Genomic DNA, 17829 nt, shown 5'->3' with positions numbered 1-17829 from the left:
GGTGCTATTAAAGAAAGCGCTTTGTACCAGCGATTAGATGTCCCTGTGTCTGTCTGTCTCTCTTTGTGTTTCCTCAACCCCCAGTCCCTTGCCTGAAGCTCGCGAACTGTATTGTAGCGCATACAGCGTAGACGGGAGGGGCGGGGTAGTGTTGGGCTCGGTGCGCTGCACCTAAGAAGCACAAAACTACCCGATGTGCTTGGACAGTAATATGTAGTCAGTAACTTGTAACTCCAACTTCAGAATATGGGGACAGGAGATCTTATGGGGAAGCCAGACTAGTGAGACTGTATGAGTGAGCTGTGTTTAACTAAGGAATGCTGCAAAATACTACTACTACTACTACCACTAATACTAATAATCTGGAAGTTGGATGGATTCTCAATATTGTTCTCAGGTTTTCATATACCGATGCTCACGTGTGCATGCCCATTCCCAACGAGCACACATTCATGTGAAAATATAAAAGAAAGCAAAAGAGTTGCTCATTCTATACAACTGGAGTGAGAAAAATCATCCTTTTAGTGATGCTTGATAGATAAGGAAATAAAGAAATAGCTGTGCTTAATAAAGACTCTAAAGATCAACAGCGGATGATAGGCTCCATGACTGCAGTTTGACTTCCATCAGTTCTGAGTGAATTTAAATGTGCGAGTAAACCAGAGCCAGAGTTTTAAATTGGTGTAAAAACATAAAAAAGCAATCAAATAAATGTAACAACAGATACAGTATCTTCAATAGAAGGGAAATTAAGTAATAGCATTTTCAAACACAATAATGCATTGATAATATAAAAAACAAAATCAACTGATTCCTAATTGACAATGAAGTGCAAATGGCATAGTATAGAAGACGTAGACACATGTCACTATGAACAAGCAGGGGGAACACAGGGTGTCTGGAACTTTATTCAGATCGGGGAATTAAAACACTAACACTCTCTGGTGCTTCTGCTATTACACGTGGCAACTTCATTTTGATAAATGGTGTGGTTCATAATGTGATTTTTAGGATAAACCATAAAAAATAAGCAAGTAGCAACTAACACTATAATAGCTAAATTGAATTCATAAACTTTTAGAGCAGGAACGTGAATGATAAAAACTTCAATTTGAGAGAGAATTAAACGATTCTCATTGTGTCTCATTTTGCATAATTTCCGTTGCCTTCTAAAGCTGTTTCTTTCTGTAATATCCAATCAATCAATAATTCCGTCTTCTCTACCCTTCATTATACACACTGTAGCTTCCAAATGTAGAAAGTGGATGCAAACCTTTCATGTATTTAGTGATCATACTTAATTTTGTTGTTGCTGTTGTTATGTGGAACAAAGCTGTTATGCATTCACATCCTCTGCTAATTTTCCATTTCAAATTCTGAGTGAATTTCCGTGGATTGATTCATCTTTTTATTATGGGTTTCTATGGGTGTTCTGCAAGACTCTCATATCTTTTTAGTATTATTAGATAAACATACTGTATTTGGTTCCTGGGTATTTTGAAACCAATATTGATAACATTAGACTTTTTCTGGCATATCACCCTTTGAATATTCTTAGAGATTAATTATTCATGGAAAATCAAAATATTAGGTGTTGGGTTAACCTCTCTCTGCCACAGAATCATCATGGTATTCATGCAAGATCAATGATCCATAAGTCTGATGTATATTTTTTTGGCAGATATGACCATTCCCTTGTGAACATGAGGTACTAAATTTCTCTGCTCTCCTGTCTTGGTTACTGGAGGTTGGCAATTGAGATGTAAGAACAAAGATTACCTCATGTTTCAGAATTTTAACAATTTATCCTTAAGAATGTTTCAAGGCACAACACGGACAAAACAAAGTTTTAATTTCAATTGACTCCTGTGTCTTGGGAACACTGCAAAAATGGAAGAAAGGGAAGATACTAGACTTTTACTTGTTGCTAGACATCACAAAATAGAAGGAAGGGATAATGTGGATTAGTTAAAGATATGAATGCTAAGTCCCTATTTTGTGCTTCTCTTCCTGAATAGATTTGGATTATTATAGCTAACTAACATAACAACAGATACTCAAGAACACTTAAATTTTTGATTATCACAGCACACCAGCTAGAGAAATTATAAAAAAATAAGCTGTGTTGCTATTAATACAATAGATAAACACACAAGAAATAAAAAAAATTCTCTTAGTAGCAAATTATTTGAATTTTCTCAAAATTTTGATTATAACCACACCATAGAATTTCCCACCTGTAACATATTATAATGTAAGATTTTTTTTGGCATTTCTTTCCTAGACGCCTCACATACTTTCTGATAAATGAGGTGATTAGGAAAAAGTGTGAGACAGTAATGACTGAAATGTACTGAACAAAAACAAAGAGCATGAGATCTTTAGAAGTCAACTACATATCAGATGAAAGTGTACCTCCGTGAGTGTATCTCACCACAGGGAGAACTGTCCTTACACCACAGAAGAAACAGGCAGGGAAACTTCCTGCCGTGATGAGGAAGGTGTCTGGGAAGGAAAGAATGACATGCCGCAGAGGAAATGACAGCAGTGTACACACCCTATTAAAGAAGCCCTCGGAGATATTCCACAGCAATGCACTCAGCTAGGAGTGTGACATTTACTCTGCTATGACAAAGATGCTCATTTTGTGTCATGGTCTAGGGACAAAACTAGTCTGTTTAAACTGCTCTTACTTATTATTTAATTAACTTATTTATTGCTTGGTAAGCACTCCAGTTTTCTTGACGCTTTCATGGACTGCTTACTTCACAATATTAATTTACCATTTGTTTCCATTTTTATACTTTTCTTTCTCCAAGAGAACAGTGCCAAATCTTTGACAACAGCATCTTACTATAGAGGAAATAATTGATCACTGTAGGATTTCATTTTGTATAGATATTTTTCATGGTCTAGTAAGGTGAGATGAAAATACTTGATATCTTAGCCAACAATCAAAGTCTTCATCACTAAGAAGTAACAAACCTATGTGTGCATGTCATGGTATGAGTTACAGAGACAGACTTAATATTTTTTTCTAATAAGAATGCTATTTAATGTAATTTCAATCTAATTTGAAATAGGACATTGAAACACCACAATAGTTATTTAAATGTATTGGTAAATATGACTTAGTTGTTCAAGAGCAAAGCATCATAACACTCTAGAATTAAAATGCAATTCTTTATTATGATAAAATAAATATTATAGCAATTTTTAAATTGTTATTATTATCAGGTGTTGTAGCACATGCCTTTGCTCCCAAAACTTGGAAACAGTTCAGGAGGATCTTTACATAGAGAATTCCGGGTTATCTAGGGAAATGCTGTCTCAATAGAAAGAAAGAAAGAAAGAAAGAAATATATATATATAGATAGATAGATAGATAGATAGATAGATAGAGAGAGAGAGTGGTGGGAGGGAGGGATGATTGAAAGAAAGAAAGAAAGAAAGCGTCATAAATTATCAGTAGTACAGTTAATGCTTTCTCATATGTATCATTCTATTTCTTACTGCACTGCGGTGTAGTGGCATTTTACATGTATTTTAATAAATAAAGTTTGTCTGGGGATCGGGAAGGAAAACAACCACACTGGCCAGTCTTAAAGACCAGTCAGCAATGACATGAACCTTTAACCCAGTATCCACACAAGTTGCCTTAGAAACCGGGCAGTGCATGCTTTTAATCACAGTGGTGCAAGCCTTTAATCTCAGCCCTAGAGAGGGTTATAAAACGGGAGGAAAAAGCCCTTAAAAACACAGTCTCATTCTGAGATTCCTGGAGTCAGAATCACCATTTTTTGGGCTGAGGTCAAAGTGTTGTATAGTGTAACAGGACAAAATGAGAATGATGCTCTGGCACTGCCCATAATATTGCTCATAGTGAAAACTTACACAAACCAAATAATATCTTTGAATACATAACCATAAGCCAGAGTGAAAGCTTTAAGACATAGTAAGAGAAGAATTAACAAAGAAGCTGACATGAGCTAGTCACTCACTGACTCCAGACTGGCAACAGGAGATCCTGCACAGAACTAAATTCGGCCCTCTAAATGTGGGTGACAGTGGCTGGGGCAAACAGCAGAGCCACTGGAAGTGGGACCAGGATTTATCCCTACTGCCTGAACTGACTTTTTGGCACCTATTCTCTTTGGAGGGATAACTTGCTCAGTCTAGATATAGCAGGGAGGGCCTTGGTCCTGCCTCAAAGTGATGTGCTAGAATTTGTAGACTCCCCATGGGAGGCCTTATCCTCTCTGATGAGTGAAGGGGGAAACAGGAGAAGATGGGTGGAGTGGGAGGAGGGGAGGAAAGGGGAACTGGGATTGGCATGTAAAATGAGAAAAGATTGTTTATTCAAAGTCAATAAATTTAAATTAAAAATGAGAAGAAAGCTTTAGCCATATGAGTAAAATAAAGAAGCAAACATTAAAATGTATACTCTAAGTTTAAAAATTATATATTCTATGATTTTTTCCTTCAAGTCTATATACTACCAATTTAACGAAGAAAAAATAAATAAGAATTCATGAAAATATTTATTAATACCCTGCACTTATACAAAATTAATACAATCAATGAATTGAATTAATAATACATTAAATTTATTTCTGTAAATTACATTTTTAAATTTTACCCTCGACAGGAAATATCATATGAAGGTTTGTCATGAATTTTACAGAAGTGTGTATTCCTTGACTCGTGGCTGCTTTGTCTTATTTCAGAATATAACATTTCAACCTCTGGCTCCATAATCAGGTCTCTTTTATTTTTCCTGAGGTTGCCGCCCTTGAGTTCCTCCTTTAAGGATCCAAGTAATTATATCAGAATTTACTATGTAATCCAGGATAATCACTTCACATCAAGAGTTTTAGTTTAATCACATCTCTATAATCTCTTTAAGACATTTAAGCAGTGTTTTCAAAATCTGGGTAATAGGACACGGTATCTTTGGGAGCATTTACTCTGGCATTGACTGGTGATAACACCTGTCCTATAGGACCTGGCATCCATCTTCCACTACATCTTTGTTTGATTCTGCTACCTGCATTGCTGGCTTCCAGTTCTTTGATCTGGCTTCACTTACAGCCTCGCCTTCCTCCACTGCTAATCAGACACTCTCCACGTTAGTCTTCTCCAGTAAGTGTTTCTTCTTCAGGCAGAGACTATCACATTGATAATGCATAATAACTTCATTTCTTCCTCCAAGTCCTTTGCTCAAATGTCATCTGTATTAGCCACCACCAAAGTTCTACCTCATCTATCCCAATATTTATTACCTTAATAAATCGATTATATTTTAATATCATTTATCAACTAATATGTCATAAGAATAATGTTGTGTATATTTTAAATTCCTTACTTTTCCCACTAAACATGAGAGTTTCAAGACAGGATACGATCTTCCATCTAAAGAGGAGCCTGAGAAAGTATCTGAAAACAATGATCTCTTTTTACTTAATAAGGATTTGAGAATGCAGTAGTCTTAGAAAAAGAAAAAGAAAAAGGACTAGATGCTCAAAAGAAGCAATTGGTAAAATGATAGCCAGACTTCTTCAGGAAGATAAATATTAATATTGAATTATTATTAATATTAAAGAAATACAAGAAATCTTTGTAATCATTGAATATTTTTATTTTTTACCATTTAGTATGATATTACTTACAGAAATTTTATAAATATGCTTTAATTTATTGGGATAAAATACTTTTTGACTTGGATCACAAAAGGTACTCAATTTTCTGTGATCACATAACTTTTATATTCGTAATTAATATGTTACATCATTTTTATTGATTTGTATATGTTGAACTACTCTTCCATCCTTGATATAATTCTCATTTATTCTTGGCGAATGAATATATTTGGGTGTTAAGTTTGCTAGTATTACATTCATGATTTTTACATGTACATTCATGGAAATTATATCCTGCAGCTTTGTTTTAGCACCTGTCTATCTTTGATATAAAAATAATGCTAAAAGTGATCCTAAAGTGATTTTTAGAAGTTTTCAGTTTAATATCTCAGAAGACTTTGAAAATGACTATTAGCCTTTCCTCTAAGTGTTTTCGGAAATTCATTGTGGAATAAGTATAGTTCTATACTTTATGGGATTTCTAACACAGTTTCTTAGCGTACTATGGATCTGATCAGTTTCACTCATTATTCAGGACAGCAGACTATATATTTCAGGGAAAGTGTGCAATTTTTCTAGCTTATGCACTTGGCTTTATAAAGATTTACATTGTGATTTGTCTTGATCTTTTCTATTTTGGGGTCATTTGTTGTAATATCTATTTTAAATTTCTCATTGCGTTTCTGAGTAATTTCATCTCCTTTTCTATTTTCAAATAAAAGGTTGTTAATGATGTTCATTTTCTCCAAAGAGGCAGCTCACGTCTTCACTGTCCTATGCCACTTCCTTTCATACTTGGTTTCATTTATTTCTTCTCTGATCTTTATTATTTTCATTTTCAACAGCAATTGGTTTATTTTTCTTTTTATAGTTTCTTTACTTGCACATCTTTTGAGGGTGTTCTCTTTTGATGTGCAAATTTATATTATGAGCTTAATCTTTTGACCTTTTCTTTCCGTGAGCTTCGGGATGCTGTGTTTGCATTTTCATCGCATTTACATTATCACTCCTTTAACAATTCTTTGTTGGTTCATAAACTATAGAATTATCAAGTATTTGTATGTTTTCTAAAATGTTTCTTTGTATTTCTGGTTTTATTCCATTACAGTAAGAATAAATACTGAATGTAACTATGTACCCTTGTGTACCCTTGTATATCCTGCGACTTATTCTCTACCATAGGTAACGCTTCATGGATGCTTTCTGTGGAGGGATGGCTGTTCTGCTACTCTCAGACAGAATGTTTTAATATACAGTTGGGTATATTTCATCAAAGTGTTGTTATAAACCCTTTATCACATAATGACTTTATATTTAGATGATATTTTAGTTTTGTGGTATCTTTCCTATTAGAACTTTATATCTGATATATTAATTAAAAATAGTAACAGGTTAGGACTCTTGGATCTTCTTAATGTTTCCCCCCAAAGTACTCTCAGAATGTTACAGCAATAGTAGAGACATAAATATATTTTCCATATGTAATTCTTGGATCACATAGTATCTTCTTGAGAACTACAGAAATTATATGTATGTAGCACACTATAATCCACTTTCTTGTTTCTTTGCAACTGACTATCAAGCTCTGGAAGCACATGTTCCCACTTCATTTTATTTTTTATCATGAATGATGTCTGTGTACTTTATTAGATATAGATTTTTAGATTGACTTTTTTCCAGCAATATCTTTTGAAATTTTTCCAATTATGTTTCTGAGATTATAATATAATTTAATTGTTTCTCCTTTCCCTTTTCTCTTTTCAAATCTTTCTATAAACCCCCCCTTTTGCTCTGCCTCAAATTCATTGCCTCTTGTTCATTAATTAGCATTATGTAAATACATGTTTGTGTTATTTTATGTTTTTCATTTTGATGTAAACTTCATACATGAGTACTGCATCAGCACCACTGTCTCCATTGCTCTCGAACTCCTCCCTTGTTTGACCCTTTTGCACCAAATACATCAACTCTTTCTTAATCATTACTGTTACGTGCATCATGCATACACATATTGTCCCATGGCTCCATTTTAAAATTGTTTTATTATCATTTGACTGACAGTTATACAAAAATCCCTGCAGATGCTTTGCAATTTCCATTTTAAGTGTGGTCATGATGTATCAGAGAAGGGATATCTCTTTTAATCCAAATCACCACACATCTGGGAGATATTAACAATCACTTAACCCAAAAGAGTTCCTTCCAATACCTGTTATAGTGTCCTGATTTCTGCTCAAGAATTCTTCCTTTATGCTAATATTACCTAGTACATTGTAATTTTTTTTGTTCCATCTGTTGTGTGGCTTCAGTTCATAGCTTTAAATAGAACTGACTATATTCCAATAGACCCTGTCTTTTTATTCTTATCTTTATGGTAAGGTCCATATTTAGTATACAGCACAGGTTTTAAAGTAGATCCTTCTACTTATACGTAACAAAACTTATCCGGTATTATTGTTCATAAACCATTTCATTTCAGTAATTATTTTTTCTCAAGATAACTTTAAGATACCATCTTACACCTGTCAGAATGGCGAAAATCAAAAACACCAATGATAGCCTTTGCTGGAGAGGTTGTGGAGAAAGGGGTACACTCATCCATTGCTGGTGGGAATGCAAACTTGTGCAACCACTCTGGAAAGCAGTGTGGAGGTTTCTCAGGAAATTCGGGATCAACCTACCCATGGACCCAGCAATACCACTCTTGGGAATATACCCAAGAGAGGCCTTATCATACAACAAAAGTATATGCTCAACTATGTTCATAGCAGCATTGTTTGTAATAGCCAGAACCTGGAAACAACCTAGATGCCCTTCAAATGAAGAATGGATGAAGAAAGTATGGAATATATACATATTAGAGTACTACTCAGCAGGAAAAACAAGGACATCTTGAAGTTTGCCGGCAAATGGATGGAAATAGAAAACACTATCCTGAGTGAGGTAAGCCAGACACAAAAAGAGGAACATGGGATGTATTCACTCATATTTGGTTTCCACTGAGTTCTTGTATAATCTAAAGGATTTCCACACTGCAATTTTCAGGTCTGCTTTCTAGAAAAAAAATGCAGTTTTTTGTTTTCATCTTAGTTCTAACTACTCATTTCAGAGCAATCGCCAGCTGGCTGGATCCACATAATTAAGGTTAAAAGGACTCAGCCAAAAGGAAGAGCTGCTATTATGAGGCTTTGCGGTATTTAAGTTGGCCTCACTCAGATCAACCTTCCCTAATTTTGGAGAGACCCTCCTCTTGATATTCTTTTACTCAGTTGTTATGAAGAATTTACTATCAAAAAGAATGTCCCAATCTAAAAAGGGAATGCAAAATGGAAGGATTTCCTCTGCATGGTCTTAATATCTACTGGCATTTGTTCACAGTTTTCCTTTTCCTTTCAAGTGCTGAAAAAGATGGACATAGAGATGTTTGTTTTCAATTGTCCTGTACTTGTCTTCTGTGATATATGTTGTTTCTGAAGCAAAAACATCTTTATAACATACTATCCTTAAGTGCATCCTTTCCTGAAGATAGATACTTGTGAACACGAAGGTTCTATTTTTACCACTGTACAGTTAATGTCAAAGTAGTAGCCAGAAGTTCTTCCAGCTATCTATTAAAAGAATCAATACTTGTTTCATTCATCATTTGTGTAGAACATACAAATTAAGAGCAGACCAACTAGATACTTAAGATGAGGCAAGCCAGGTCTTCAAAACATCAAAATCGAATTAAACTTCAACAGCTAATCACAAATAAAGGAAACAATGATAATTGGAAATGCTTTTAGATGTAAGAGCTTATAAAACTATAAATTGAGTTGTTTAGAATTCTACAAGCAACTTTGAGAAACTATGGTCTAGTTAAGTTTTTTCAATATTCACTTAACTGACACTGGAAACTGAGTGATTTGAAAGGTATTTGTCCCATGCTTTGAGAAATGGTTAGCTGGATCACTGTGCAGTAATGCTGAGGAATAGAACGCAGCAGATTTCCTAAAAGGCCTCTAAGCACAGAGGGTTTCCTGAAGATGGAAAAGTGACTTTTCAGTTGAATCGCTGATGCAGAGTATTTTTAGCTCGTCCCATTCAGGGTTCACATTGAATGCTACAGGAAGTGAAATGAATTTAGGTATCTGAAAGTGAATGAATTCTCTCATAGCGTGCATTTTCAAACAAGTCTCTGTATTCTGCTTGTATTCTAATTCTCCTTTCCTAATTCTAATTTTTCCTAGTTTCTTCTCCTGTAAACTAAATACTCTCTTTACGGGAGGTTTGGAGCAATAATTAAAAAAAAAAAAGAGTTATGTCTCATTTGTCAAAACCACATTTCTACTGTATAGGATAAGGAGCTGAACCATTTACCAAGGCAACATAAGGTCCCAAGGTTACAGAAGTAAGGCCAGGACCAGAAGTGGGGTGGGCAGAGGCACAGTGCCCAGTAGTAACAAACCTTGAGACAGGTCTATTGTCAGTAGACTTGGCAAGCAAAGAAGCAAAGAATTGGCATGCTTTTCTTAAGGTATTTTGTGCAGCAACTTTCTTTGGACATCTGCAACTCTGACCTTGTGCATAGCAGTAAAGTTTTAAACTTATGATCTATTTACCAAAAAAAAAAAAGTCTTTAGTTTAAATTTGCTCTGAGGTAAAACTGAGCTAATTGTGTGCAGTTAGTCAGAGCAAAAAGAAACACAGCAAGTTTTAAGTATCTACAGTACTAGTAAGACAACATATCTAGTTATGAATCATGTCCTAGTAAATTTTGTATATATGGAAATTATACAGGAAAATGAAAGTCATCTTCCTGACCACCTGCAGCTACATGTGCTCATTAGGTTGAGAAGTAATCATGAGATTACATATACATATCACATGAGATTACACACTTCAATGAAGGTATTGGGGCGACACCAAGCTGCTTTAGTAAAAGTGAGCAACAATTTCCAGAGATGATGATTCTGCAGGCCTTTCCTGGACAGGATTTACCGCCAACAGAGAATCCCTCCTCTGGCGAGGTGACATCTGAATTACCAATTGCCATATGCTCTATATTTCCACTGCCTCTGACAGGGGATGTAGGTAAGTAAGGAAACAGTCTGAAGTACAGGGAGGACTGACAAAATGAATGACTTTTCCATCATATTCACTTATTAAAGACATGCACCACTGGGATTAAAGGCATGTACCACTCAGTTTCAAGGGCAACTGGTGTGACTACTGGGATTAAAGGTGTGTGTTACCACTGCCTGGCTGTAAGGCTGAGAAGTATGGCTATTTTACTCTCCTGATCCCCAGGCAAGCTTTATTTCTTAAAATGCTATGGAAATGCCACTGCAGATAAACAGCTCAAAATACCTCCAGGAAGGTCCTGAAACTGACCGGATCCCCCAGACTCCTTCATGCCAGAGTAAGCAATGAGAGCTGGTAGAGAATCTCTCAAACAAGCAACTTCCAACAAACAATGGCAAAACTCAGAACATAAAATAAAACAAGCAAATGAACAAATAAAAACTATGCTGCAAAAGACACTGAGACCAGCTGCTAAGAGTCTTTAGAGGAGACCAGATGCCACTTGGATGAGATAGAATCTTGGAAGTGTTTTGGAACAAATGGAACACCTGAAAATTACATTCTCCAAACCTGTAGAGCTGTCTGCAAGCTGTTCAGTGTGCTCCAAGTTCCAGATTTGTGACCTGCCACCTGTGCTGGGGGTGGGGGCGCCTTGGTGATGCAACTGTCTTTGAGTCATTTCTGCTCCTGTACTTAACCTCTCACCCATACTGTTGTAAGCAAACCCCCAAAAATCATTGGTTCACCACCTTGGACTTTGGTGGCATGGGATCCTGATCTAGGGAGAACAGATATGTTTGTTGTGTTTTGTCAAACAATAAGTTCATGGGTTTGAGGCCAAGGCTACATTGTGAGATGCTTTCTCAGGGAGATATATATGTCTCTATGACTCTCCTCTCTCTCTCTCTCTCTCTCTCTCTCTCTCTCTCTCTCTCTCTCTCTCTCTCTCTCTCTCTCTCTCTCCCTCTCTGTGTGTGTGTGTGTGTGTGTGTTAGTTCCATTAGAAATATGAAAGTGTCTGTTAAAGGACAGTGTTTTGTTAAAGGAAACAGAAAGTGATTGTAAACAGATATTCAATAAATAAAGCCTAAGAGTTGATAACCATTTTATTTTCTGAACCTTAAACCTATTGAAAAGAGGGAAAGGTGTTCAAATGACAATGGTTCCTTTATTTAACAATCTCCATGAAAAGGTGACGACAAGGCAGCTGCACTGCAGACACATTGGCCTGCATTGCTATAAATTCTTGAATGTAAGAAGTGTCTAAATTACAGTGTCGCCATTTACTCCTGGGAAAGGGAAAACAAGAAGGTCTTATGTTGAGTATGTTTTAACTATGAACCACTTGATTGTGTCACGTAAAGCAAAATCCTTGACTACTGGGACAAGAGCAAAGAAATGCTTTGACTTCAGTGTTTGACATTTACAAAGTCATGGCAGTGACAGTTGAGCCTCTGGTCTGTCTCCCCTCTTTCTTTTCCCTTTCTAAAAAGGTTTTAAATACCCTTTACATTAATAATGTATCAGTATTTGTAAAAGTGCATTTAGGATCTGTTCACTGGTATAAACATCCTCTTTGTTTACACAGACAGAAAAATGAAGCCTAAATAAATGCAGTAACCCACTGAAAGAAATGGTTGAAAGTAAGATGTTACTTCGAGGTCTTTTTTGCTAACTGCATGCTTTCCTAAATTGCCTTCAACTTCAAAGCTGTACAGAATAAAGAGTTCTTACTTGGGAAAATGTAACTGTCTATAAAAAAAAAAAATACTTTCAGTCTCTATATATGTGCTTTATACTTGTGTCCTCATCCCACCAGAATCATTCTCTTTATTGCTTCCTATTCTCAGCCCCAAGACATTCCTCCTACAGTAGGATGTCTGTCACCATTCCCCCATATGCCTGCAATTAGAATGCATATTAAATTTACAGCCAAACCAATCTAGAGACACTGAAACCACGAGCATCTTTAGCACTTGTCTGTCTTAAAGCAAATAAAAATTGAAAGATAAATTCCCTAAAGAAAAATGACAGTGTAATAGCTTTTCACAATTAATATTAGAAATAATATGTAGAGAATTTGAGGAATTTTATATTTTATGAGTAAATATATATTGCAATCAGATTTCATTCATTAAATTTGGTATATAATATCAAAATATTATATATGCTATTAATGTCATAAATGATATATTTAATATATTATTATAATATTTAAAGTATTTTGGCATATATATCTAAAATAAAATATTTATTCCATGAGTAACTGATACAATGCAAGTTAGATCTGAGGTATTAATCTATGAGCAATAAAAAAGACTTTAACCATCTATTTCTTATGCTATGAAATGAATAAACCATGTAGATTATGAAACGGATTTGTAATGTGGTTTGAATGAGAATGGTGTCCATAGTCTCATATGTTTGAATTGCTTGTCCCCAGTTCATGGAACTATTTGGCAAGGATTATGTGGTTTGACCTAATTGGAAGAGATATGTCACTGTTCTGGCCTTTGGTATTTCAGCAGATGCTACTTATACCCAGTGTGTCTCTCTCTTCTGCTTGGGTACCAAGATTTGAGCTTTCAGCTGTTTCTGCTGCCATGCCTGTGTTCATCTATCATGTACACTAATCCTCTAAAAGTCAGTCCTATTAAACATTTTCTTTCAGAAGTTGCATTGGTTGCAGTGTTTTGTTATAGTAATATATAAAGAGTTAAAACAGAAGCTAAAATAGACAGAATTGAGAGTTAAAACATCTGCTAAACTTCTATGGAACAGTAGGTCTTCAAATACTCTTAGAATAGGAATTGTACACATTTTATAGATTCTGATAAAATTCCATGAAATCTTATTGGTTTTTATATAGCAGAGTAAGAATATCATATTTGTTATAATTGGGTTCTCTATTATTATGCATATATTGTAAGTAGATGATTCTAACTTTAATTGTCCAGACTAATATTAAATTAGAGACTAGTTTTCTCTGCCAAAAAGCCGAATGGCACCAGATGGCTGAGGAAGTGTTATTCAATATGACTAGCAATAATTAAATTAGCTAAGGAGTTAATGAGCACTAGACAAACAAAGACATGAAGTACAAGTTTTGAATTCAAAGTATTGATATTCTGTTGGTTTGGGTGGGGAGAGTATCATGAGAAAGCATATACTATAATAATAATGTAACTTGGCAACATTTATTAAATCCCCATTAAAGACTAGACATGGAGAAATTGATGGAAATCTAGTAACTGCTATGCCCACAGAAAAGTAAACAAATTGACTTATAGCTTCATAGCTTGATTTTCTGTTACTTTATTTTTATGTGGCTGTATTTACAGCCTAAGTTTCCTAGTTCAACATATCTGAAATTTACCTTTACATTGCAGTCAAGCATTCAATCCTAAGTGGAAAGTCTGCTGCTTCCTTCCTTTGTCTAAGTTTGCGAGGTTTGTTGTTTGTATCCCACTCCTTTTAGTTATTTCACTTTTTATGTCATTTTTCTTCTGTTTATCACATATTCAACAAGTCTAAAATTATTCAAATGTCCCCAAAATACACCAATGTTCTAAAAATAATGGAAATTTATTATCTCAAAACAGCTTTTTTCCTTGGGTGAAAACTTAGCATAGTTTCACCAAACATCTGTCTTGTCAATCTTATACTGCAATACAATAGCATATATATATATATATATATATATATATATATATATATATATATGCTTGCCTAACTTGTTTTTAAAAATTATGTTCACATGTAACTTAAGAAAAATAAAAGAATAATTTATGGAAATACATTTTCTTTTAAGCAAGCTATATAATTGCCCTTGGGACAATTATATTATCTATGTGTATCTCATTTTGTAAAAACTTAAATATGCATTTTATATATCTTTGCTGTAGTAAACATTAATGCTAACTTACACAAAGATGGTCATTTAAAAAAATGCATTAAAAATAGTTTACATAAAAATTTACTTTCAGTAGCTTCTGAATTTGTGAGATCAAAAAGTGATGCTTGTAATGAGTTCTGACAATATTATTATAATTATTATAATTATTTATAATTATATTACTATAATAATTATTAAATTTATTCACTTATTTTACATCCATACCTCAGTTTCCTCTCCTTCAACTCCTCCCATTCTGTCCTGCACTCTCCACCCTATCCACTCCTCTGTTTCTGTTCAGAAAGGGGCAGGCCTTCCCTTGGTTGTCAACAAAACATGGCATATCAAGTTGAAGTTGGACTAAGCTCCTCCCTTTTATTAAGGCTGGGCAAGACAAGCCACCTGATTAGGGACAGGCCCTGTTCCCACTACTAGTAGTCTCACAAGTAAATCAAGCTACACAACTGCCACACATTTGAAGAGGGCCGAGGTAGGTCCCATGCAGGCTCCCTCAATTCTGGTTCAGAGAGTAGGAGCTCCTGTGAGCCCATGTTAGTAATTTCTGTAGGCTTCCTTGTGATGATGTAGATCACCCTGGCTCATACAATCCTTCCTCTCTCTATTCAAAAGAATTCCCTGTGCTCAGCCTAGTAATCGGATGTGGAATTCTGCATCTGTTTCCATCAGTCACTGGGTGAAGGCTCTCAGATGGCTATCAGGGTAGTTATGAATCTAATTACAGGGGATGGTTTCTTCAGGCTATCTATCCACTTTGCAAGATGTTACATGCATCTCTCAGTTTCTCAAAGTACAGTTGGTGTTACATGAATAAAAAGGAGTTGGGAATGTTTAGATTAACAAATTTACAGTCACCGGAATCCCAATGACCTTCAATATTCTTTTATTAGACATGTAAGTCAAGACTATAAGCATTTACCTTTCCAACACAAGTTTACTTACCTTGCCTACATATTGATAATCAGATCCTGTATATTCTTCCAGTAAGAAGAACTGGTTCCACATCCAGCCACGTTTTTGGCGGTGAAGGATTTTACCATCACTTCTTGGGACGCGGGCTTCTGCAATCATTTGCTGAAGCCCAGGAGTCCTTCTGAACATTAACTCAGGAGAGCAGAAGTGGGGTAGGCATGCCCAGAGAACAAAAAGTCTCAAGAACTGATAGATCGTCATAGTTCACTTCTTGAAAAATTCTAGTTTGGACGATGAGAAAGTAGTCCTGTTTATGGCATCAGATCTCACTGGGTCTCAGCTGGCCTCCAACATTTCAATAACGCTGTGGACGTATTTCCAAGAGCTTCAAGCAAACAAACATTAAAAATAGTTAGTGGAAAATAATTTGATCTTTTTTGATTACAATTTTAACACGAAAATGATTTAGTATAAGTGCAAAATAAAATATTCTTTTTTTCTTTTATTTAAAATAATGATCAGTTTTAGGAAACATTATTTGTCTGATAGACTATCTAAAATTTAAGAAAAACAGTGATAACTAATTTCTTTCAAGTACACTGTTTAAAGACTATCCATGACTCTTTCTCTGATGACACTGTTTTAATGACTTATCATTTCTAAGTGAAGTAGAAAGACGCCATTTTGCATGTCAAGTTTTTGAGAATTTAGCATACAATTAAACTTTGAAAATAACATTTTATTTAAATAAGATATAAGAATTATGAGGACCATGAAAGGCAATAACAATATTTTTGAAACTTGATCAGATATTACAAAAAAATTAAACAGAAAGAAACAAACACATGCAAAAGTCTTCTGCTGAAAGGATCTTCCTTTCTACTGAGTTCATCCAAAAGATTGCTAGGGTTTCCCTAAGTATAAAAGACACTACTCCAGTGAACTGGTTTGTAATACACTTAGAAATAGAGATGAGAAGAATCTACTGGTACCAGATATATGTGTAATACAATGCAAGATCTGAGCACTTCTTACCACACTTCTGCCTTCACCGTGGACTATAATGTGTAATATCTACTGTGGTAATAGCCTACTCCCTGCTCTCTGATATGTACTCTGGAATTTATTGTACCACCTTGAACTCTATATTTTTTAATTTTTACCAATTATACACTCTGTTAACACATAAAAGTCTCTTGCAGAAATTAGATAAGTATAATTTTTCCTTACTGTTATATTCAGTGTCTAGAACAGAGCCTTTTGCATAAGAGATATTCATTGGCCACATTCAATAAAAAGTATGGAATTATAATGGTACAAACATCTATCATTTTCTATTCTATGATCTATGCCAAGTATGCACATATAAAGGCCTTTGACAAGAACAATTACTTATGTTTTATCATTGTTTTAGGCCATTTTTATTCTGTAAATTTGTGTAGATTGTTAAAGCTTTCTAATAGATACTTATTTTATTTCTGAAAATCATAACTGTTCTAAATTGTTTAGAGACTAACAGGATTGAATTCTCTGTATGTTCTATGAGAAGCACTCTAAGTACTCTGTGATCCACATTGATGCTTTCACTCACATATTTGGTTGCACTCTGTTTGGTTTCCTATTCCTTTGTTATTAAAAAGATTGAATAGCTAATGCAAATGTGCTTTAGAAATAAGATTAATGATGAACCAATGTCTCCCTTGAGTATATTAAATGATAGTGAGCGCATGAAGTCATACAACATGATCGATGTGAACGCTATTATAATATGCCATGTAATACTCCACCTGAGTTTAGCAATGATCTGATGTGTAAAGTAGTTTTACATCCCAGACCCATGCCTTTCAGACACTTATATTGATTGAATCCTAGGTTGTAGGAACATTAACTAAACTGTTTCTATTTCTATGATACAGGATATATTACAAGACTTTGGCCAGCATCTTACAGCATTTCTAAGGACACAGAAGTATATGAATTAATATTTCTGCTGTGTTCTAAAAATATTAACATTTATTGAGTCAACAGTGTACTAACTCAACGCCTGTAATCATTAATAAACTTGACCACAACTTTATTCAATATTGCTGCTTCCTCTATATACAACAATAAATAGCTAATAATTATAACAGAACACTGACATTTTAGATATTAATGAATAAATTATATATTTAAACTCTGTTAATAAATATTCAAAACTCTACATAAGAAATGGAATCATATTTTCAAGATTTTTCTATATGCAGCTGTTTAATGTTTAAATGCCTTAGAAATCCCCAATAAGATGCATGATTTAATAAT

General features: G+C 34.7%; 1 protein-coding gene across 3 annotated transcripts in view; it reads right to left on the bottom strand.

The window, feature by feature from the left end:
- Positions 1-15789, bottom strand: part of LOC126499761 (cadherin-10) — a 107284-nt gene extending 91495 nt beyond the window's left edge. For all 3 annotated transcript variants that reach the window (XM_050139100.1, XM_050139098.1, XM_050139099.1), the window contains exon 1: positions 15559-15789. In XM_050139100.1, the coding sequence (XP_049995057.1) occupies positions 15559-15789 (231 nt within the window). The remainder of the gene's footprint in view (positions 1-15558) is intronic.
- Positions 15790-17829: the final 2040 nt, after the last annotated feature.

Source organism: Alexandromys fortis, unplaced genomic scaffold, assembly GCF_014885135.2.
Source record: "Alexandromys fortis isolate MF-2015 unplaced genomic scaffold, M_Fortis_MF-2015_v1.1 scaffold_37, whole genome shotgun sequence".
NCBI classification, from domain to species: Eukaryota; Metazoa; Chordata; class Mammalia; order Rodentia; family Cricetidae; genus Alexandromys; species Alexandromys fortis.
The sequence above is the reverse complement of the archived record's forward strand: the minus strand, read 5'-3'. Positions and strand labels throughout refer to the sequence as shown.